Genomic DNA, 24,344 nt, shown 5'->3' on the forward strand with positions numbered 1-24,344 from the left:
TCTCTCAAATAAATAAATAAAATCTTTAAAAAAAAAAAAAGGAGATAAAGGAGCACGAAATGCATCGCTGATTTTGCTTGCATCCAGCAAGCAAAAACTGACTCTAACCTGCTGGGGGAAAAGAATTCAACAGATTTTAGTGTCCAATCAACTCTAGCTAGGAAAAAAAAAAAATACGTGCTCCAGGAAAAGTAGGAAAAAAAACAGGAGAAGGCATTTTCTCCTAGGGAAAACAAAACAAAACAAAAAAACATACTCCACAAAAAATATGAAAAAAAATAGAGAAGGCATTTTTTTTCCTTGAAAAAAGAAACACATATTCCAGGAAAAGCAGGAAAAAAAAAAGAAGGCATTTTCTCCTAGGGAAAAGAAAAAAATACTCCACAAAAAATAGGAAAAAATATAGAAGGCATTTTTTTCCTAGGAAAAAAACACATACTCCAGGAAAAGCAAGAAAAAAAATAGGAGAAGGTATTTTATCCTAGAAAAAAAAAATACTCCAGGAAAAAAAATAGAACACATCTTTTCCTAGGGAAAAAAATACATATTTCAGGAAAAATAGGAAAAAAAAACAGGAAAAGGCATTTTCTCCTAGAAAAAAAATACTCCAGGAAAAATAGAAAAAAAATATAGAAGGCATTTTTTCCTAGGAAAAAAAGTATATATTCCAGGAAAAATACAAAAACAAAATAGGAGAAGGCATTTTCTCCTACAGAAAAGAAAAAAAAAATACTCCACAAAAAATAGGAAAAAAATATAGAAGGCATTTTTTTCCTAGGAAAAAAACACATACTCCAGGAAAAGCAGGAAGAAAAAAATAGGAGAAGGCATTTTCTCCTAGGGAAAAGAAAAAAAAAAAACTCCACAAAAAATAGGAAAAAAATATAGAAGGCATTTTTTTCCTAGGAAAAAAACACATACTCCAGGAAAGGCAAGAAAAAAAAAATAGGAGAAGGTATTTCCTCCTAGAAAAAAAAAGTACTTCAGGAAAAATAGGAAAAAAAATAGAAGGCATTTTTTCCTAGGAAAAAAATACATATTTCAGGAAAAATAGGAAAAAAAATAGGAAAAGGCATTTTCTCCTAGAAAAAAAATACTCCAGGAAAAATAGAAAAAAAATATAGAAGGCATTTTTTTCCTAGGGAAAAAAGTACATATTCCAGGAAAAGTAGGAAAAAAAATAGGAGAAGGCATTTTGTCTTTGAAAAGAAAATACTCCAAGAAAGATAGAAAAAAATATAGAAGGCATTTTTTCCTAGAAAAACAATGCATACTCCAGGAAAAGTAGAAAAAAAATAGTAGAGGCCGTTTTTCCTAGAAAAAAAGATACATATTCCAGGAAAACTAGGAAAAAAAATATAGAAGACTTTTTTTTTGCGGAAAAAAAAAATACATACTCCAGGAAAAGTAGGGGGAAAAAATAGGAGAAGACATTTTCTCCTAGGAGGATGATGCACAAGGAACCTCAAGAACATGACACAAAGTTGTACCTCAAGCCCCGGAGGGTTTGTACCCCATCCCCCCGAACTCGTGCCGAACTCGGGAAGGAAGGGGACGCGGAGGATCCCACGCAACGCCCCGCGGGAAGACATCCGTCCCAAGGGCCCGCAACCCACCTGGTTGGTCGGCGCTGGTGCTCTGCTGGTTCTTGGTGCTGGCCTCACCTTGGTCGGCTGAAAGAAAGCACAAAAGATGCCCCAAGGGGGTGAACACAGAGAAGGCCCCCTCATGTCACCGCCAAGAGGAGCCAGCCCCCAACCCTCCTCCCCACCCGCCCAAATCAGCGGGACCTGGAGGGACGGAGACGCAGACCCACCCAGGGCAGCTCCGTCCATAGGGAATCGAAGGCTAAGGGGGCCTCCCGGGGTCCCACCGGCTTGATTTCAGGTTTTCTTGTTCTCGGTCAATTAAAAAAATTTTTTGTTTCGAAATTTCTCTTTGGGAATGTGTCAAAGAGGGATCAGAGGAGACACGACCATGGCCGCCAACCGTCCCCCCACCGAGATACACAGCGCAAGCTGATGGAATTCAAGACTGGCAAACACAGATCCACTGGCAAAAGGCATTTATTTCTCAATTACGTCGTGTGGGGGCCCCAAGCGAAGCACATCCAAGACCGTTCACAGAGCTTGAGACTTTGTGCAAAGTGCATCGCTCGGGGCGAGAATACCACTGCAAGCAAACACACCACGCGCCTTCAACTGCAGGTCACGGAAGAACCGGTCCCGGTGGGTGTGCGAGGAATCCCACTGTCAGTCGCCCTGCCCCGCTCCCCGGCCCCAGACGCGGACCCCTGCTGGAGACCCAGAGTTGCAAGAGGACCGTGACCGCACCAATGGCGTGTCTTCTGCTGGAAGGGGGTGGATGGCGGTCTGGGGCACACGCGGGTTTTCGAGCAGATTGCAAGAGGACAGCTCATCCGGCTACATTTAAGAACAAAGGGCAACACGGACCTTTGGAACAAGGAAGCGCCGTCACGGCAATGGCCGTTTGGGGACAACACGTGGAAGGGCACGTTCCGTTGTGACGCTTTTCGCTGTTGGCGTCACACACCGCCAACTTTCGGAGAACCTTCCGAAGACGCCGGTGACATGGCTGCACTTTGGAGGGAGCAGGGCCCCAGAATCCGCATGCACGGAGAGCAGGGTGGATGCTGCAGGGCTTCTCCCAGATCCTGCTGACCATGCTCTTTGCTGGAGCTGCACATAGCCCTTGGTCGGGGGGGTGACACTTAGAGGGAGGCCAGGCCTTGTGACGATCAGGGATGCACAGCCAGATTCCCCATCTCCCAGATGCCCCGGAGACACCACGCACCCCTGACCCCTAAGGGGACACCGCGTTCCACAGGATGCACTCGGCATCCCACCCACTTCGCCCTGCCCTCCAAACAGAAAAGGGCACGCACACCACATCTCAAAATAAACCCAAGCAATGCACATGCTTTTCATCTGCACTAGGGACCATTTGTCCCTAGTAGAACCGTCATGGAAATGGCAGCTTATTGGGACTCCGTGCCTGGGGACTATTTATGTATATACACAACATGCATTTGGAGCCAAGACCGCAGCCCTGCGGGACCACCGACCAACAGTGCCTGATTTTAGGCCACATGGAGGACTTCCTTCTTGGGGGCAGTGGGCACACACACAGTGGACTCAGACCTACCCTACGCCAACTGGGGAATAAGCCTTATTTTATAAGAACCGAGAAATCTGCAGGGACATCCTCCAAAGAGCCAGGCGGTGGCCAAGGTGACCACGGAGGGGGGACCCGACCCACAAGAAAAGCATTTAGAGCAGCCATGACAGCTCACCTCCCCATTAACTACCCATGCTAACCCCAAAACCTGCCAGCAACCCAGCCCTCACATCATCACCACCCCATCCCACCCCCGGGGCCGGACATGACGCTGAACCTCGGCATGAGGTCGAGACGAGAAAAGCAATGTTTATGCCCAAGGGAAGGAGATGGCTGAACATGCAGGGCAGGGGGTGGGGGACATCCACGGACGACTTCACGTTTATGGGAAGATCCAGGATGCGCGGATGCTCGGACAACCTCCACCCTGTTCTCGACGGACTTTAACATTCTAAGATCGTGAGATTTTTAAATGGTTCCTAAATAAGTGGATTTTTTTTTTCTTTCTTCCCCTGGAGAAGTGGGTCAAGCGGGACATTCACGTATTTTTGAAAAAAAAAAAAAAACATGGGTCAGAGAGACAGTGAGGAACTGCTTCGTGGGACACGGAGTGGGCAACGCATCAAAGAACTGCAGAAGCTGGTAAATCAGACGTTGAAAGTTGCACGGCAAAGCGAAACCCTACGACCCGGGTGGGCTTTGCCTCGGGACCCTCCGGCTGGCCCAGTTCACTGACTGGATGGACGGTCGCGAACGGGATGAATGCATAGAAACGCACCCCCCCACCCGCCACCCAGCCCGCCACAGTTTCTTTCCCTCGGATTTAAGTTTATGAGAAAATATTTGCATTCCTCTTCCCGTCCTGAAGCTACCCGCGCGTTAATGCGACATAAGAGTATGAGCTTCTGTGCATCTGCAGGGGGAGGGTGTGGGGTGGATACACAGAATCCGGGATCTGGGAGGCATCCCCATCACCATGGCAACGGACTAGCCATAGGGAGCAGGGCAAACGCCAGGGTTTGCTTTAGACTCAGCATCTTAGCGGATGAGCACTGATCATACAGGAGCAGCTCCAGGCTCGCACACGGTTTCTTGCTCGTCCCTACATCCTCGGCTCATCTGAAACGAAAGGTCGAGAAATGGAAACAAAACAACAACACAAAAAGCAAAAAGGTAAACTTCGGAGAGGTTCAGGCGAGTCCAAAGGCCCAGGCAGCGGTCGCCGGGTGTGACAAAGACACTCTTCGCGCTCGGGAGGAGAGTGGGTTTCTAGGTTTGGTTTTCTTTTTAAAGCAACGCTGAAAGCCCAAGGTGCAACGGGCGGCCGCGGATCAGAGACGGAAGCAGACTCAAAGAGGACAGGGAGGTGGAGGTGGGCACAGACGGAAGCAGGGACGGAGGGGGAAGGCGAGGGACACACCAGCAGGTCGGCTCAGTAACGCCTCAAGCACCTACTGGAAACCGTGAGCACACGAATCAGCCGCCATGCACACGGAAGGCCAGAAAATCGTGCCCACCAAGTGACAGCCACCCAAAGCTGCGCTCTGTCCAAGCAGGTCACCATCCATGCCATTCGCTGCTCAAACCCGTCACTTGAAGCCAACACCGCAAGCCACGAACACGCACGTCGGCCACGAGCCCACGCCCAAAATGGCTCCTAACAGACCAGCGTGCACCATTTGCAAGAAAACCACATTAAACTCATCCAAACACATCTAAATGTGCAGGAATGGAGGTACACATCGGAATCTCCAGGGATAAAGGACAGATGCACCAAATTTCGTGGGCCACGGATACTGTTCCGGAACATGATACTAAAAAGCGCTTCAGTAAATGTATATAGCAAAACTGCCAGTATTTGATGGATGCATCTCCGCGTTGAGAGAGCACCTACTTGATGGAGACTAACCTTCACGCACAACTCAACAGACCCTACACAATTCAACGCGATGACGAGGTCCTGGAAAACCACCCTCTATAAAAACAACCACTCTTGTAAAACAATAGTTTTCCCCCAAAACCATGGTTTCTTCAAGCACTGGGACACGCTGTGGCCACATCCTGCTTAGGAAATGTCCAGGCTCACAGCTACACATGGGTATGCACTTCTTTAAACCACTATCCCAACAAGAAAACCCACAAACAGTCCTGCACAGACTCCACTGAAAGGCCTAGGATGTTCACGATCCCAATGCCTGGATCCAACACTTCAATTCTATGTCCGTTCATAAAAAGGCATCACGGACACAGACACTGAGTTCATCTACCAACACGGGTCAAAAACACCAAAATGTCTCTTGGCGGACTCAGAAGAAAGACTCATTCTCCTGCGTCAGTGTCCTGCGGTTTACAGAAAAATAGCACCTAATTTTCTTTGTCTTAACACGGGGCATTTTAGGGCTACAGACAAAGGCACCTAATGACTGAAGTCAGAACTACTAGCTTCCTTCCCTCGTTGCGGTTTTTTTTTCTGACATTTTCTTTGTGCATCTACATCAGCGAATATCATAAACCCCATAAAAACCAGAAAGCAAATCGAGACTGTAAAGTCGACCCCAATGTTCATTTGGCTCACGCAGGATGAGACTGTACGGAATTCTGGGTAAATGAATTTAGCTAGCTGTTCAGGAGCATATGTTGAGTCCCGGACTGCCCCGAGCCCATTCTTCAGGAAGGATGCTGTTATTTTTTGAAATGAGGGAACTCAACTGTATCTACCTGAGGAAATTTCTGTTTTCACCCCCTGTTAGGAAAAAGACCAAGACCCAGGAATAGGGTACAGGGGGATGGAGAACACTTGGGTTTCCAAGTCCCTAATCCCATTCCAAGCATGGGACAATGTCAAGTCATTTAAGATTCTTGAGTCATTCCCCAAATCCCTGTGCCTTGGCATATGAATGTCAAATCGGCATCATAACATCCAAGGGGGTCATATATCCCAAACCCAAGGTGACAGAAATGCTTTGCAACTCCAGAATCTGAATGGATTTGGAAATCCAAATTGGATTTGAAAGTCACCTACAGATTTTCAGAAAATCGCTGTGCCCGGACTTGCCATGCATCCTTCCTTAGCAGGCATGCCTTCATCCTCTCCTGGCTGGGCGTCATGCTCTGAGCTGAGCCTCTTCAGAGAGGGGGGCAGAAATGAAGTCCATTTGGGCACATCCTTGACCTTGGTCATCTCTCCATTTGGGCATGTCCATGACCTCGGTCTTCTCTCCATTTGGGCACATCCTTGACCTTGGTCTTCTCTCCCTCTGGGCACGTTCTTGACCTCAGTCATCTGTCCATTTGGACATGCTGGATGCTCAACATTCAGGCAACCGAGCACGGTTTCCTGAGTGCCCCCGATGGAAGGCACCCGATCACATGTGGGAAATAGACATATTCAGGCAACCTTCCCCTTCGCTGCAAGAAGAGAGATGCCAAACAGCAGCTTATGTTAAATCTCTGAACCCACAGTCTTTTTGGGACTTTCAATTTCGGGTTACAACCAGAGTGTGTGAATCTGAAAATCTAGAATGATGGGAGATTTAGGGTAGATTCCCTCCCTATAGTAAAATTTTGTACCACCATCTATTCAAATCTTTTGTGAATTTCCCTAGAGTCCTCAGGCAGTGGTCCTTGAGGATGGAGGTCAACAGCTAAGTATGAATCTGGACTTGAAACCACAGGCAGGTTGAGAAGTTTAGACACCGTGAGGCTCCATCCATAGCCCATAGGACTCCTAAAGCCACATCAGAGTCCACCCTTCGCGTTCATCTTGCAAGAAGGAAGGCAAGACTTAGAGCAACCCAGCGATGCATGAATATGAGCTATGTTCAAAATACAACTTACTGATGTCAGAGCAAATCCTATGTAATTCAGGGACTCTTTTGCCCATATGGTCCCCAAACATCCAACGATGGAGTTCCAATCCCTATGTTGGTGGATGTGACATCCTCCACATTCCCCTATAAATTTTATATCCCACCCAAAAGCCCTCCGGAGCACTTGTCAGTACGGGGTGGTACCAGAGAAGGAATCAGCTGCCCTGCATTTAATTTTTAATTCTCTTGTTTGGAGAAAGCAATATGGCGCCCCCCACCTCCCCAGCCATTGCTCTTGCCCTAAGGGGGATGAAGATGACAGCAATTATAAATAAGGATGAATAAACATTTCCAAGAGCTAACATTTCTTCAACCAGCCTGTCAAGACTTTCACACATAACCCTATGGATCCATACAAAAGTCCTGTGGTGTGCCGATAATCATCTCCCCGCTTTAGAGATGGAAAACCCAAAGACAGGGGTGGTTAGTGACTTGCAAAATTTGCACAACTCCACACGGGCGGCGCTGGAACGGAAGCTACAAAGTCTGATTGCAGTATCCCAGCGATCTCTTGAACCATCAGCCACCTCACACGTGTCTCATGCCAAGGGGACTTCTGGATTGTTTTAGTTTTGAGAAAGCACACCTTTCAACTTAGTAAGGCATGAAGAGAAGGAAGCGGCCCCACAAAAACCTTACCATTTTCTTTGAAGCACAACTTTTTCTTCTGGTAGGCGATAAAGCTAGAGATGGCTCCGGCCACGGCCACCACAACGGCCCCGATGATGCCAGGGACTACCCCAGGGGAGTCAGCTGTGGGAAGAAGCACAGGGCACCATGACGGGGAACACTCGTGGAGAGCAGACCACGCACAGGACAAGTGCCTGGAGGCCCCTCCCACAGGAAAAAGACAGGATTGAGTGTCAAGACACAGGGTCCCAGGGTGTCCATGGAGGAAACCCCACTCTTGAGCCTTGCCCAACTCCCAACAGTGCCTCCAATCCATTTGCATGACACGAAGGGCCAGCCATACTGCTCCCCAAAAGTCCCACCTGGAATTGGAATTCATTTGACTACACGTATCGCTTCCAATGCAAAACAGGTTTCGGGTGGATGACACACTCTGCCTCCTCCCATCCCTGTGGCCAGTGCAGGGGTCCTAACAGTCAAAGGTGGAAGGTCTCAGGCAAGGCAACATGGCCCACAGTGCATGGCGCCCAACTGGGACCACTCAGAGGCTGTGTGGCATCATCCTCTTCATGCATTTTCTGAAAATCAAAGCCACTGACCCCTTTTGCTACTTTCATTTGATTTACTGGAATGGAGTTTCCATGCACTATTAGTAACTCACACTACGTGCATCTGTGCCACGTGGACACCAACCAATTCTCAGCATGGCAGGTGCCCAGGACATCCCGCTCCATGAGTCAGTCAAGGATGGTGTGATGGTTAACTGTGTCCACTTGACTGGGCTCAGTGGTGCCCAGATAGCTGGGAAAACATTCTTTCTGGGTATGCCCATATGGACGTTCTCAGAAAAGATTAATGTTTGTATCTACAGACTACGTGAAGCAGGTGGTCTTCACCAATGAGGATGAGCATCAACCAATCCACAGGGGGCCTGAACAGAAGAGAGCATAGACATGGGACATCCATCTTCATCTGCCCTTGTGCGTAAGCACTCCTAGTTCTCGGGATCTGAGACTCAGGTGGGGACTTGCACTCCCAGCTTTCCTGGTTCCCAGTCCTTTGGACTGGGACTGAACCACACCAGTGCCTCTCCTGGTCCTCCAGCTAGCAGTCAGCAGATCATGGGACTTCTCAGCATCCATAATCATGTGGGACAATTCCTTATAATCAATCTCTTTCTGTATATCTACACTTACATCTGTATCTAGATAGATCCCAATGGTTCTGTTTCTCTGGGGAACCCCAGGTAATATGGATGGTATTCCTTCTTAGGACACTGTGGGAAGATGAGTAAACTTAACCTGTGGGTCACATCAGCACCCCCTTGCTGAGTCTATTAAAGATGTTCAACCAGCTACTTCAGCAGAGCACTTGGGACATGCACGGCGCAAAGCAATCGCACTTTGATGCTTCAGGCCATTGTCTTTAGGATGACAGAGCCAACACTGTAGGTTTGATCTTGACGGCTGCATTCCACTTCCTCTCAACAGTGCATATAAGAAACCCAAGACATCAGAAACCATGGGTACGTACCCTGCGCCCCCCCATCAGGCTTTTGGCTTCCTCCATCACCACCGCCACCACCTCCTGCAAGGGACAAACAGGCTTGCAAACAAGTTGCATCGGGAAGAGTTTTGGTAAAGAAAATCTCATCCCAAAGATCAACTACTGGGATCCTGAGTTGTGAAAGAACTCACAGAGTCCTTTCCCTTTGTTGAGTCCCTGCTTTGCTAAACATATCATTGGACTTGCCCTCATATGCCTGACACCCAGGCTCAGCTCCTGACTCCAACCATTCCTCCCATGGTGGGCTGCAGGTGAGCCAGTAAGTCCTGGGTGCCTCACGGATTCTGACCCCTCTTGCTGGGCTCGGGAAGAATCCCAGCCAGGGCCCTGGAGCCCACCTGAGACCGGGCCCATGGCTATGGGGTGATCCAAGGCACATTCCTGTTGAATCCCAGGATATGTACCTGTGACTCACCCTTGAATAACTCAGGAGGATTAGGGGATCCAACCCCCTGTACAGTCGAAAATCCGTATACGACTTTTGATTCCCCCAAAACGTATTCACTAATAGCCTATCATTGACTGGAAGGCTTACTGATAACATAAACAGTCAATGACATATACATTGTATGTTCTGGGTATTATATAGTATAGTCTTACAATAAAGTAAGCTAGGGAAAAGAACACGCGATTAAGAAAATCATAAAAAAAAAGAAAGAAAATCATAAGGGAGACAAAGTACATTTACAGGACTATATTGTATTTATCAAAATAAATGGACCCATGCGGACCAAACCTGTGTTGGTCAAGGGTCAACTGTAAGTATACGTGAAGACAAACTACATGTAAATATAATAAATCTTAATATATACTAACTACTATAAACACATATATCTTTATATCTATTGTATACTTAAATTTTTATTTATTTATCCAAGATATATTATATCTAAGTACTGCTTTGGACCCTACTCTAACCTCAGATTTTAAAGAGACAGGTGGAAAATCTGCATTTCAAATTGTAATGCTGCCAACGAGGGTCACATGACTTCATGCTCATTTCTACGTTCATTAAGTAACAGAACACATGTCATTGGTGACACCCAATAGTCATCCAAAAAAAGAAAAAAGAAAAACTAACAGGTGATTGGGGAGTTCAGGCGATGTCTGAGAAGAGCCCGATTACCTGGCCTCCAGCCCCATGCATATGGCCGATAGATAGCTCCCTGAACCATTAACACAGCTCCCAGGGAGCAGCCTTGGTGGGGCAGGTCTTACCGGCCACGTCCTTGATGCATCTACAAATGGCAGAGGTGGGAAGAGATTTCCAAGCAGCTGTCTGTGATTTCCCCGAGGGTAAGACTGTAGACCCTCACGTCACCGTGTACAGCAGGTGGGTGACAGAGAGAAAAGAGAAGAAGTCTTAACTCTACCTCCATCTGAAGCTCCATCGATGAGATCGGAATCTGAAAAACCCCCTAGGAGACAAAAACACAGTGTCATCCGCCATATTGGGACTGTCAGGGAGGTCTCGATGTCTTGGAATGAAGGAAAACACCATTAGAATCAAAAGCAGATCTGAGGCACGGGGAATCCAACAGGGGTTCTACTTTATAGAAGAAATCTCTCGAATATGCAATGACAATTGAATTCCCAATTCTATTTTAAAACTCCTAAAATTCGTCTTACCAAAAACTCTGCTAGGAAACCTGAAAAAGATACCAAGAGAAATGGAAAGCATATACCAATCTTTTGGATGAATATAAATAAGATAATCCCAAAGGGATCTGTCTGGTATAGATTCAGGGGACTAATGGCCCCAGGTTTTAGTTCTCCCCATTATGGGTGGCATGTTCTGCCTACCTCTTGACTGTGGACCTGGCCACATGACCTACTTTGGGCAATGGTAAGTTGGCAAAATGGGAGCCGGGTCAATATTTTAAAATAGGGGTTGATGCTCTTGCCCCTTGAGAGGGGTTCATAAAACCTAGTGGCAGGGTGTGGGAGACACATAAGGGAAACCTCAGTCATCCCAGCTGAGGTCACCCAGACAAGCCAACGCCAGAAGACCCACCAGCTGACCACAGACGTGACAGCCATGCAGAGATCAGCCAAGCCTGGTGCAGACTCGTGACACATAACACATTTTTCAAAGATTTTATTTATGTGTTTTAGAGATTGAGAGAGAAAGAACGGGGGGGGGGGTGTTGCAGAGGGGGAAGTCTCAGGCAGACTCTATGTTGAGTGCCAGCCAGATGTGAGGCTCGATCTCATGACCCTGGGATCACAACCTGAGCCAAAACCCAAAGTCAGATGCTCAACTGACTGAGCCATCCAGGCACCCCGAGACATAACAATTAAAAAAATTTTAAACCACACTGGGTTTGGGCATAGTTTGTTATGCAGCCTTCGCTACCTAATACATGTCAGATTTAACCCATCAGTTTAACAAAACCTATCATGACCAAGTACGGTTTATTCCAGGAAGTCAAGGACGTAATGTGTAGAAAGACATCCTTCAATATACCTTGTCATATTCACAGGTTAAAAGAAAACTAAATGCTCATATGCATTGATAAGCACATGCACTTGATGAAATTTAATATGGGTTTTCTAGCCAAGGCAAAATGATTCAAATACAATAAAACTGGAAAGAGAAACTAGAAACATAAAAATATATACACATTTGATTTAAAAATCATTTGCTAATAATGTGATAGTCTTTTCATAAAAGCTAAACAATGAAGGCAAAATTATTAACAGGTAATAAGGACTCATCATTAAGTGGCCAGTGAGGGAAGATGTACAAAATTCCTTTCTGTATCACAGAAATAAGCAGAAAAATAATGGGCATAAAATGTATTCACAGAAACAAACATTAATAGGGAAAAGCAATTCAGAAATAACGTTTATAGGAACAACAAGAAAGAAGGACAGAAAACTGAAGGCAAAGCAAAAAGCTCAATTTTGCAAATGGTCGGCACTCTTCAAATCGATTTCTCGTTGGAAACCTTTCAAATGACAATAAAAGGACGGTTTTCTTTCTCCCAAGAGGGATGAGAGACAATGACTAAGTGAGTGTTAAATTAAAAGGAAAAAAACAGAGAGCTGCAAAAACGCAGGGAAGCCATTCAAACATCAAAGACCCCACGGGGAGAAACACATACACATATGCACACAGATTTAAAGACTCACTTGCCAAAAAAGCACTGGGAAAAATACCCAAAGGCTAAAATAAGGGGGGAAATGTTTTCATAATAAATGGCTGAAAAGAGTATCCGTAAGTGGATGAAACGGGTTTCTCGATCAGGAAGGACATACCAGTTACCCTCGAACGTAACCCACAACCAGAGACACAAGCAAGCAACGCACACAAGAGAAACTGTACGTGGCCAACTGACACTCCAAATTTATCTCCTTTAATTTCCTAAATAAAGACGTGAAATTAGGACCAAGGGCTGTGTAACCTTGCACAGGATACATCCGGCAAACTTTTCCAGGTGATAACAACCAGTCTCAGGAACGGTGTGCAGGAGACATGCACATTTGCACCAACAGCTGGACTGGGATGCACTGGTATAATTTTGACAGCAATTAAAAAAAAATGTCAAAAACCACAGCACACACGGACCTAAACGGTTTGAATCCCGCCATCTCTTTTAAGGAATAAGAAAAGAAAGGTATGAAGGCGTCTTCAGTTTGCTTTCTGAATCATATTTCTCCAGCATCAGAAGACACAGCACTTTTGACGTTAAGGATGTTGCAACGGAATGGGTGCCATGAAAAGGCACACAATAAAAACAACCAAACGGAATGAAAAAAAATGCTTATGAAATATTAATAAGCACAACATGAGGTAAGGAAGAGTATGAACAGAAGACTGACATCGGGTCTTAGAATTCTATTCATTTAAATTCACGTCTAAAGCACTAGGGAAGGCAACCGCCAAAATGTTGACGGTGGCGCAATATGGAGACTATTTATGTTTTTATGTGTTAAAAATTAAACAAATCTGAAGCAAGAAACCCACTCAGAATCTGAAGTCTTCACACAGTCGTCCAATTCAGAAAACAGGTGCTAGTCGGATTATTCTAAATATACTGGAATGTGTCAGAAAAAGGAAAAAGGCTGAAAATCCAATAGCTTCTCCAGCAGGAAACCAAAAGCTGATACTTTTGTCCAAATCCATGCTATACATTTAGGGGCGCCTGGGTGGCTCAGTCGGTTGGGCATCTCTTGATTTCAGCTCAGGTCACGATCTGGGGGTCATAGGATGGAGCCCCATGTTGGACTCTGAGCTCAGCACGGAGTGTGCTTGGGATTCTCCCTCTCCCTCTGCCCCATCCCCTTCTCGCATTCTCTCTCTCCCCATCAAAAAAAAAAATGTAATTAAAAAAAATAAGTAAAATCTTCCATTGCGTTTTTGAAAGGTCCACAAAACCTTGGAAGTCAACCCCAGCCAACCAAAAGTCAAATCCAAACCGAAAATATCGTTTCGAAAACTCATTTCCCACTCCTGGAAAACCGGAATGACCTTGCACTAAAGAGACCCCAGGAAGCCCACGCTAATCTGAAATGACCTGTTCTCGGCCGACAGGGAGACCACCGCTCTCTGAGAAACCCACAGCACCCCTGCAGGGGACGGGGGTCTTACCAGAAGATCCAGGCTGGTTGGGGTTCGGATGAGGCTTCGGTTTGGGTGGTTTAGGTGGCACTGGGTCGTCTGCTGGTAAAACATAAGTGTTGCGTTTGTGAGCAGTCAGCAAAAAAAACCCCAAAACCAAAAAAACAAAACACATCAGTTTGCCTACAGATGGTTCTCCAAACAGCTGGAAAGTGGAGTGTATCCTTTCTCATGGTGGGGACCCGCAAACACAGCCACCTGCCCATTTCTTTCCATCATCATCCAGCTGCCCTACTTCCCTTGATGAGAACTGAACAGTTCCAATAGTTCCGTAAATTTCCGTTAGAAACTAAAGCAGGTGCCTGGACCAGCTACAGAATTCGTGGGACCCAGTGCGACATGAAAATGCAGGGCCCCTCGTTCAAACCACATTGAGAATTTCAATATGGCGGCAACAAACCATCCCAGCGAGGGTGGGGCTCCTGGTGAACGAGCGCACCGGTCACACGCCCGGGGTAAGGGTGCTCACATCAACCTTATGCCATTCCAAACGATGCTCGCCCGTTTTTTAAAATAAAAGCAAAAGCACACGGGTGAAAACTAGAAACCCAACAAGGGCCAATAGCAATATGCCATTCTCTCTGTGTCTGTGGTAACAGCTAGTTCTGACTTGAGAGGGACAAGACTCGTGGGAACGATGATAATTTGGTGATCCTAAGCAAGTCAGCCACCCAGGAGAATTCCCGAAGGTACTCACTCTTTCCTCCCCCACCGATGGCATCTTCCAGACTGAACCCATCATCGTCTGCAAGGGAAACAGGCCATTAATACCGAGGATCCAGGAAGGAATTCAGCTCCCTAAACACACGGAGGAATCCCTGCGTCTCCACCTCCCCAAACACGTCTGCAAATACCAGTCTGACCAGGTCTGAACAGAAGAGCCAAATTCCTCACCTCTCAGAGGAAAGGAGCAAGACACAAAACAAAACCCACAAAATGGAACGTACCAATCAATGGCACCACGCGGGCCAAGCTGGGATTCCAACTCTGCCCGCCGAGAATCCCCTCCCGTCCGAAACCACCCCTCCCGCGTGGCCAGCGCCCTCTGTAAGGCAGACACAACGCGGTGGGTGCAGATACGAGGCACGGGATTTGCGCGGGCATGCACCAACACTGGGGTTCCCTCAACGCAATGACGGGACCCTTCCTGGTGGCATCACGGGTTGCCTTGGTTTTATGAACCCTTTCCAAGTTCCAGCTACGTCTAGGGATGTTGGCGGATCTGCCCAACGCAAGGCACCGAACTACCGTGAAAATTCAGGTTTTCAATAATCTCTTATCCAGCATCCTCTGCACGTCTGTGGCGCGCAGGGACGTGGATCTGAACACAGCAGGTGCTATGTGTTCACTCCTGACGGGACGTTCTGGCTGCAGTGCCCTGTTCTTAAACAAACCTAGTCAATTAAAAACAAATTAAAAAAAGAGTCAACAGTCGTCAGACTTCCATGATTTCAGCATCAGTTTTTGCCTGGGTGGCTCAGGAGCAACGGATCAGACCCTTGTTCCCGATTCCCGACTTTCCTTTGAAAGGAACCCCCACCAAGAACGGGAGGGTGTGTCCTAGCGGCTGGAGACTGGGTTCACTCACGGGTTCTACGGGCATCTCAGCCCCCAAAATTGCTTCTCCTAGGCAACGCACATCCAAAAGCAGAGCAAAAGCATCCAGACGCGCTGTCCAAGCAACCCGAAAGCATCCCCGAGACACATCAGCCCCCGGTCTTGCCCAAAAAACATGGCACCCTGTAGCCAACGTTGGCAACATCGTTCCAGTAGGAACCAGTCTGCGTCCAGAGCCCCCGAAACCACTCGTCTCTATCTCGACCAGCTCTTGGGGTGAGCGGGAGGGCGCGCGTGGTGGGGATCTCTCCTGTAGGCATCAGCCTGTTTGCTTCTTACCAGAGCTGGGTCTCTTGGGGGTTGCCGTGGGCTTCTTGTCGTCCTCTACAGAGAAAAGACACTGAATCAGCAAGACCTGAAGGTAGAAAACTGTGCCAAGTCTCGACGATGCTCCATGAGCTTTAAAAAAAGTCAGAAAATGTCCAAAGCACCCCTCCCCCTGATAGCTCAGGCAGCAGCCGGGGGTCAGAGCGTGAATTCTGAGCCCACCAGGACCGCCACAGACAGGTGCACAGGCTGGTGTTGGCCACAGCGTGTGCTGAGACCAAGAGCATGGGGGTCCTCCCACTGGGAGAGTTTACTTCCCCTCCCCAGAGCGTCTGGCTTTTCCTCCTCCTGCGTGAGTTCCCTTTACCCCGGTACACGCTTCGATATACTTACCGTGTTCAGACAAAACACTCATTGTCCGTTTTAAGTCAAAATTTTACTATTACCTCTGTCACCTGATAGATATTAAATTTCAAGAGGACTCACCACCGAGGGCATCCGACAAATCGAAATCTTGGCCTATGAGGACAAAGAATCTGGTCAGAAATCGGGGAAATAAAAACATAAAAATTAAGAAGACAGTACAAAAAAAAGGGGGGGGCCTGAAATTTTTCTGGACTGCATGATGTTTGCAACAGTTAGCCGCTCTTTAAAACGTATAACAGAGGCGGAACTTCTCATCTCTTCACCATGCTCACGTTTACGCCGAAACGTTAGATGATAGTTTACGTTCGAAACGGCTGGTGATCTTAAAATTTAGTAGCTGTTACAGCAGTAGGAAAACATGGTAATTTTGCCCGTGCATCATTTATGAACAGCAGACCCTCTGCAAAAATGACTAATAATTTCCCGTATGTGACGGAAAACACAGACGGACAGAAAAAAAATCCCCTTTTATGCCCAACTTCTCTGACTACACAGCCAACCTGCATCGCTTGCAGAATCACTAGACAACCCCAAAAAACACAGAAATTGTTTTTTGACCTCTTGGGATCGCAGAGAACGGGGAATCTGCGGAGCTTTTCCTTGTTTTTCTCCCCGGTCCCGAGTGTTTTTATTGAAAGCATTTCCGTGCTGTTGCCTAGTGCCCACTTCGGATGGGCTGCAGAAAAGGCACCATAAGGACATTTTGGAGAAGCCCGCGTGGACTGTCCGGGCAGCTGTGAGGGGACTGAGCGCAGGTCGGACAGTGACTGGAGGGTCCAGAAGCTGAGGGGACGTCTGCACCACCTCAGGAAGTGCTGGGTGTTTAACGCTCTACGAACATGCATGAGAGCCGCCTCAATGTGGGCATGTGCTCAGTTGTACGGGACGCCTCAGACAGGCGGCGTTCTATTATTGTGTCCTTTCTCGCGTGTGCGTGGGGCATGCACGTGCGTGTGTCCATATATGTAGGTGGGTGTGGTTTGTGTGTGTGGATGTGGACATGTGTGCATGGTTTGCATGTGGGCACGTGTGTGTGTGTGTGCTGCTTGTGTGTGTGCATATTTTTGTAGGTTGTGTGTGTGTGGTCTGTGTATGTGAGTATGTGTATATATCTCTCTGTCTAGTTCGGGTGTGTATATTTGTCTCTGTGTGCACGGGTGCGTGTGTGTGTTTCTATGTGTGTACTAAGAACATGCCGACAGAAGCAGGTGGTCTCGGGCACAACATACATGGGACCCCCAAGAGCACCACAGTGGGGCCGTATTCACCATCTCAGACCCTGGAGTGACGGTGTCTACACCCACGTGGTCCAGACCCAACAAATGCAATTATACCTCCTTCTGCACACGGCAGGTTTCCCTGAGGCAGCAGGTGGGGATTTCACCAACGCCGAAGACCCCACTGAGCATGTGCATAAACACGCATGCGTATACACATCTGCGGTCATGTGTATTTACACAGAAATCCACACCTGTCCACTCCCCCCGCACACACTTCACCTGAAATCACCATGCCGAGGCTCAGTCAGACATCCACCTTCCCTCGCCCTGGGGAGGACTTCTAGCTCCAAGGGCACATGGCCTGACACAGATGGATTCCAAGAGGGGATGATGTCATGCTCGGGAGGAAGGGGGACACTTAGAAAGGAGAAGCAGACAGGGCTCTTTGGGATGCTCAAAAACCAACAGCAACACACGTGAATGTAAATACAGACTTTCCCGTGTGACGCTCCCAATTCCTGTGATTTCTGCCTCATGAGAGACGGTGACGGACAGAACCCGCAGGAAACCAAACAAGAGAAGACTCTGTACTGACTCACGTATGTGTGTGTATGCGTGTGCACTGCATGTTAGCAGGTGTCTGTGTGCACGTGGGCGTGTGTCTGTGTGCACGTGGGCGTGTGTCTGTGTGCACCAGAACCACTGACCAGGACCTCACTCTCCCTAAGACCATTCCTCTCCTGCCCCGCCTTCCTTTCTACTGCTGTGAGGAGGTCATGGGTCCCCTACACGCCCCTTCCATTGACCCCCACATGGTCCCCACACAAACCTAGTAGGAGCAGACCAAGCAGGGATGGGGGCAGGCTCTCCAAACACCCTGCAGCCCCGAGACCCCCAGGCTGCCCTGTCTGCTGGGGATCTCGTCCAGGGCTCTCTGCTTCAGACCACGGCCAAGGTTCCCATCCAGTCACTAAAACCAACCCCAGAGCCCCACTGCCCCCAGGACCCCAAGTTCACTCAAGGGCAAGTCTGACAGTGGATGGGCATAGGAAGAATACCCACTTTCCAGCCTCCTCCCCAACCCCCCAGCGTGCCCCAAGAGAACGCACTCAGCTCTGGAGCGAGAGCTTGGCTTCCAGCCCGACCTCTGGGCTGGAACCCCTGCAAGACTGCCATGGGCTGAGGACACCGCACAAGACTCCCAAGCTTTCAGGTGAGACCATGTCACCCTGGATCCTGTGTCTCAGGGCTCTCCCTGACCTCTGCCCCCTGGGGACGCTGCTTCCTGGTCACAAAGCCACACCCTCACCACAGACGACAGAATCCAGGGGACTACTCCCCCCCCCAAAAGGGAGTGCTTCCCACACACAGCTGCACAGAAATTCTGGGGCATGGAAGGGCCAGCTCCCACATAACTCAATCATGGACACGAATCTCTCCCCACCCAGCCCATTGTGCAGATACATTCCAAGATTGTGCTGATGTTTGCAAAAGGGATGCACACACATCACCACCAGCTGAAACCCCCACAGGAACATTCCGGAAATGCAATGATTCAACAGCCAGCAGCACTGACCAGCAATAACCCCTCCCAAACTACTTCTAACCTAATCTAGTCTATTCATCTACACAACTGGTCTACCAGGTCCAAGCCAACACTGCTGATTCTGTGTCATCATCACGGGCGACCACATCAGGGAGCTGCCGTGTCCCAGGAGAAACTCTCCCATGCCGACCACTCCCCACACTGCCTCCCGGGGCCAACAGCACCAAACGGGGCTGCCACCACCTGGACCGGGAGCCTGGGCCCTGTGTCCAACGTTCAAGGCATGTAGCTCCTTGGTCTCCGCTACAAGCAGACCACTGTGCATGGAAGCCTGTCCAGCCCTGTGGGCTCCAACACCCCTCAAAGCTGCAGATGTTGTGGGGAATTCAGGGGTGAGTCACGCAGGGCGAGGCTGCCCCTGGCCGGACGGAGAGAAACATGAGTCACCCTGATGGCACCACGCCTCCAGCAGCCCCTCCCGCCCTGTATCAGCCAGTCACGTGGGAACACGGGATGAGCCACGTGCAGTCCCTATAAACCCCGTGGGTGTGTGGGCAGCTTCTCCTGAGTGCAGCTCCCTGCCTGGATCTCTATCCCGCCTGGGTCTCCATCCCGCCTGGGTCTCCATCCCCTCCTCTATCTCCAGCCCCCCTGGATCTCCATCCGCCCCAGACCTCCATCCCGCCTGGGTCTCCATCCGCCCCAGATCTCCATCCCCCCTGGACCTCCATCCCCCCCAGATTTCCATCCCCCTTGGCTCTCCATCTCCCCTGCGTCTCCATTCCGCCAACCCAGCCAGAATCGGGTTTCTCTGAAATTCTATCACAATGGTGGAGCATTGCAGAAATATAAAACAGGACGGGATATGCATAATACTAAATGACAGAAATGACAAGTGACAGGATTCATACAGGGAACTTATAAATTATAGGAATACATAGTAGAAATAATTTATAGATGTAAATCCAGAATAAATTGTGTATATTTACATATATACAATATAGAACTCTATATAGAATATGGAATAAATTATAGATATATATTTAAAATAACATATATTTACATATAAAGAATATAAAATTCTATATAGAATATGGAATAAGTTATAGATAAATATTTAGAATGAATTATACACATTTACATATATACAGAATATAGAATTCTATGTAGACTATGGAATAAATTATAGACATATACTTAGAATAAATTATATATATTTAAATATAGAGAATATAAAATTGTACATAGAATATGGAATGAATTATAGGCATGGATTTGGAATAAATAATATATATTTACATATATAGAATACAGAATAAATAATGTAAATTTAGAATAAACTACATATACAATAATGTTATATAATAGTTATATAATGTTATAATAATAAATGATAAAAATTGCAAATTATATAACTTATACACAGACTTTATAAAATCTATAGATAAATTATATTAAAAGTAGAAGTAATTTATAGAAATAAAATTGCAATAGGAACCACATATATTGATGATGAATTATAGAAACTGTAAATTATGTAGCTTATAATTATACACAGAACTTTTAAATTATATAAATACATACATGATAAAACAGAACAAGTTATAGAAGTAAAATCAGAATAGAAATGAAATGTAATTATAAGAGATTATAGAAATTACAAATTATGAAATGTATAATTTATACACATATAAACTTATAGACCCTATAAACGAGACAGAAATAAGTCACAGGACGAAAATATGATTATTTGTAATAAAGTACAGACGTTCGTTAAACATACTTACACATTATAATTTATACAGAGCTTAGAAACCATATAAACATATGAATAGAATACAATTACAGAAATACAATGAGAATAAAAACCAACGACACGCATTCCCAATAAATTATACAAGCTGCAAATCTTATAATTTGTTCACATGGTCTGTAAGTCGTGGAGACAAATACACACATAAATAAAATAAATTAGGGAAAGACGAGAGGAGAAATAGCGAGGAGGGAGTGAGTGGACTGCTCACATTTCCAGATATTTTTTCGTAGGAGTAACGGGATATCAAACGTCGGCAAGACCTCCGGGGTGACTCGCTTCAGAAATACCTCTGTGCTCTTTGCAGACACTTCATTGAACGTTCTCCCTTACAGATTTCGAGATTTATCTATTTTAGAGACAGAGAGAGAGAGAGCACGAGCGGGAGGGGCAGAGGGAGAGGGAGAGAGAATCTCAAGCAGACGCGGGACTCGATCCCACGACCCTGAGATCACAGCCTGAGCCGAAACCAGGAGTCTGATGCTAAACCGGCTTTGCCACCCAGGCGCCCCTGCATTCCTCAGGTTTTTTTGAGTCCTCAAGGCTTTGGGAGTGTGCTGGCCCCAGGTCCAGCTTCCCAAAGACACCCGACATCATGACAACGGATGAACAGGTTGTGCACAAAAATGCACTTGGCGGCTCAGTGACAGACGGGCTAGGAAGACCAAGGTGGAGCCAAGCTGGAGAGCTGCACGCACGTGTGGGTAAACACACGGCACGGCGGTCGCCCAGCCCCGGGGGCACATTCTTGGCTACACAGAGGAGCCAAGCTCAGGGCCACGGCGGTTTTGGGCGTCGTGACACCCTGACGGCTCACGTCAACTCTGTTCCATACTTCAATCCCACGCGGGTTGTCGACCTGGCCCAGATTCCGCGTGTGCCTGCAGGTGAAAAGCAGCTGGTCCGGTTCATCCTCCCCGGGACGAAGGCGCTTCGGGGCTGGGATGGGCCGGGTCCTTTCATGCTAAGTTTACTACGTGGTGGAGGAGGAGGGGAGAGGTCTTTCTCACCGTCACTCTGGGGACAGCCCTGGTAGGTATGTCAAGTTGTGCACAAACCCTGGGAATCTGGTAAGGCCGTGGGCAGGGTGTTGGGGACCATCACGGTCCCCTGGGGGCCCTGTGCCAACGCATTCCTGATAGACCAGGCTGCCATCCGTGCACCTGCCTTTCTATTACCCTCTGGCCGGGACCCTCGGCTGTCTGCCCGTTGCTGCAGGGGCTCCTTCCAGGCCCCCTGGAGACAGGCAGTCTCTCCCCTACGGGAAGCCAGAGCATTGCTCCTCAAAGGGCGAGCTCCAAAACCAGACTAGAAGCCCCCACTCCAACCCCAGCTGCAGGGGGCTGCTCCCAGGCCCCCGGGGGCATCCAGTCTCTCCCCTACGGGAAGCCAAGGCATTGTTCCCCAAGGCATGAGCCCCAAAACCAGACTAGAAGCCCCCACTCCAACCCTAGCACCTCCCCAACTGTGTTCCCTTCACACCAGTCCCCTCCCTGCCCACCTGGGCTGGCCCCAAATGACCCATCAGACTGTCCCAAACTTTGTCAGCTCATGGAGCCCTTTGTGGCTCTGGAAACTGGCCCAAGGTCGCCAAGCAGACTCAACCGTTCTGTTTATTAATTACAGTCAATTCTCACGCGTCATGGAAGTTACGTTCTATAAACTGTTGGGAATGCTGAGTGCACGGATACCCCATCTTCGCTCCTAGGGGTGGATGGCGTTAGGATCCCACAGCCTTGAGTCACGTGTTCGCCAGAGAGTCAACGCATGACCTTGTTTTCTGCATGTTTCTGCTTAAACAGAACTTACTGGGTCTGGGTTATTTATGCGTCAGCATTGCCAAGCACAGGACACAAACATGCAAAAGATGTGCCCCTGCACAGAGCATGAAAAGGACACTTGTTGACACCCTGGAGGCTGGACGGTGACTCAGATACTCTGCCCTTCTGCGCCCGTCCCTGAACACAGGCGGTGTTCATCTGGGAGTTCCAAATAGCACGCGGGCGAATGCACAAATAGGGGACCTGTGAATATGAAGGAATCGCCGTCCTTCAGTTCAAACAACATACCCCCAGGAGTTCCTGCAGTGTCTGACACGTGGCTGTGTGCTCCTCAAAACTTTAAATCTTACCGCCCCCGCAACAAACCCGGACAGCACGTTGTGTCCTGGAGTGGGAACCACACACGTAGGGCACCTAGAGCTTTCCTTCGGATCCTCTCCTTGCCTACACCAGGAGAACTCCTATTCACACCTCAAAGCCCCAAGAAAATGCTGCCTCCTCTGAGAAGCCCTCTGTCATTCTTTCTGAGCACGCTGAAGCATTTCCTCACCAGAGATTGCTTCTGATCCCCAGCCGTGGGTGATTCCATAAGTCCTGATGCTCAGCCCATGCTCCCGGAGAATTAAATCAGAAATTTTGTGGGCTGAGATTCAGGCACCAGTGTGTGAAAGGCTTACCGACATGACACCAACGTGTGGTCAACATTGCAGGCTTTTAATTCCCTGATCCAGGCTCTGCCAACGACCTCTGCCCTCCAACGCGCTCCCCATGCTCTTTACCTCTCTTGCAGGTAAGTGTGAACATGTCCCTGTCGGCTCAAAACCCTCCAGGTGAGTTTCAAACCCATATCCTGGCAACCAGAGCCACCCATCCCATACCCCTGCAGGGAGCTCTACAGCTAGAAATAAACTACGTTCTTTCAGCATTAATCACTGCTTCTGCCTTCTCTTCTCATCCTCCAGACAGCCTACCTGCAACTTCCCCCACAGGCCCATGATCTCACACACCTAGGTTTGCTTTCTGCAAGCCACGCCCCCAGCCTGAAAAGCCCTCTCCCCGCTTCGTCAGGCTTCCACTGCTATGAAGGTCTGTCTATTCGTGGAAACTCGGTGCCCCCGAGGTTCCCACCTGCCCACGGAGGTTCCCACTGCTATGAAGGTCTGTCTATTCGTGGAAACTCGGTGCCCACGGAGGTTCCCACCTGGAAACTCGGTGCCCACGGAGTTCCCACACGGAGACACTGTGGGTGCAACCAGATGGACCTGGTTAGAAGCTGTTACCCACGGAGGTCCCCACTTAGGCAAGGAGACTTCTCTGACCCTCTGGGGGAGAGTGGTCCTTGATCCCCTTCATGACACTGCACCAGAAGGGATACCTTGCTTGTCACTCTCCAGACAGAGAAGAGAGGATGGGGGCCAGGTATTTCCTCTCTGGACCCCCAGCACACAGCAGAGAGAGAATACAGATACCACTGGGAATTCAATCTACGTTAGCTGAAAGCATGCATGAGAGCCAGTGGCTGGGAGTGTGCGTAAGTGCACAGATGGATGCGTGAGTGGGTATGTGGGTAGATGGATGAGCGGATGGATGGACAGATAGTAGACAGAGACATAAAGCTAGATAAAAGAAAAAATTGGTGTTAGTTATAAATAAATGATGGGGGATAGGTAAAGCATGGGTGGATGGATAAACTAATGGATGGACAGGTAGATGGGTGGGTAGGTGGATGAGTGGATGGATGGATGGATGGGCAGATGACTGGACAGATACATGGGTGCATGTACGTATGGCTGGATGGATAGGTAGATGGTGGGTGGGTGGATGGATGGATGGATGGATGGATGGAT

General features: G+C 48.0%; 1 protein-coding gene across 1 annotated transcript in view; it reads right to left on the bottom strand.

Moving 5' to 3' along the window:
• CD99 (CD99 molecule (Xg blood group)) overlaps window positions 1-24,344 on the bottom strand; it is a 32,612-nt gene that overhangs the window by 942 nt on the left and 7,326 nt on the right. The window contains exons 2-9 of the mRNA XM_025857836.2: window positions 16,198-16,230; window positions 15,724-15,768; window positions 14,525-14,572; window positions 13,798-13,869; window positions 10,577-10,621; window positions 9,171-9,224; window positions 7,647-7,760; window positions 1,617-1,673 (exon numbers count right to left, since the gene is read on the bottom strand). Coding sequence (XP_025713621.1) covers window positions 1,617-1,673; window positions 7,647-7,760; window positions 9,171-9,224; window positions 10,577-10,621; window positions 13,798-13,869; window positions 14,525-14,572; window positions 15,724-15,768; window positions 16,198-16,230 — 468 coding nt within the window. The remainder of the gene's footprint in view (window positions 1-1,616; window positions 1,674-7,646; window positions 7,761-9,170; window positions 9,225-10,576; window positions 10,622-13,797; window positions 13,870-14,524; window positions 14,573-15,723; window positions 15,769-16,197; window positions 16,231-24,344) is intronic.

This window comes from Callorhinus ursinus, unplaced genomic scaffold (genome assembly GCF_003265705.2).
Source record: "Callorhinus ursinus isolate GAN/ISIS: 27379988/994484 unplaced genomic scaffold, GSC_fseal_2.0 scaffold16, whole genome shotgun sequence".
Lineage (NCBI taxonomy): Eukaryota > Metazoa > Chordata > Mammalia > Carnivora > Otariidae > Callorhinus > Callorhinus ursinus.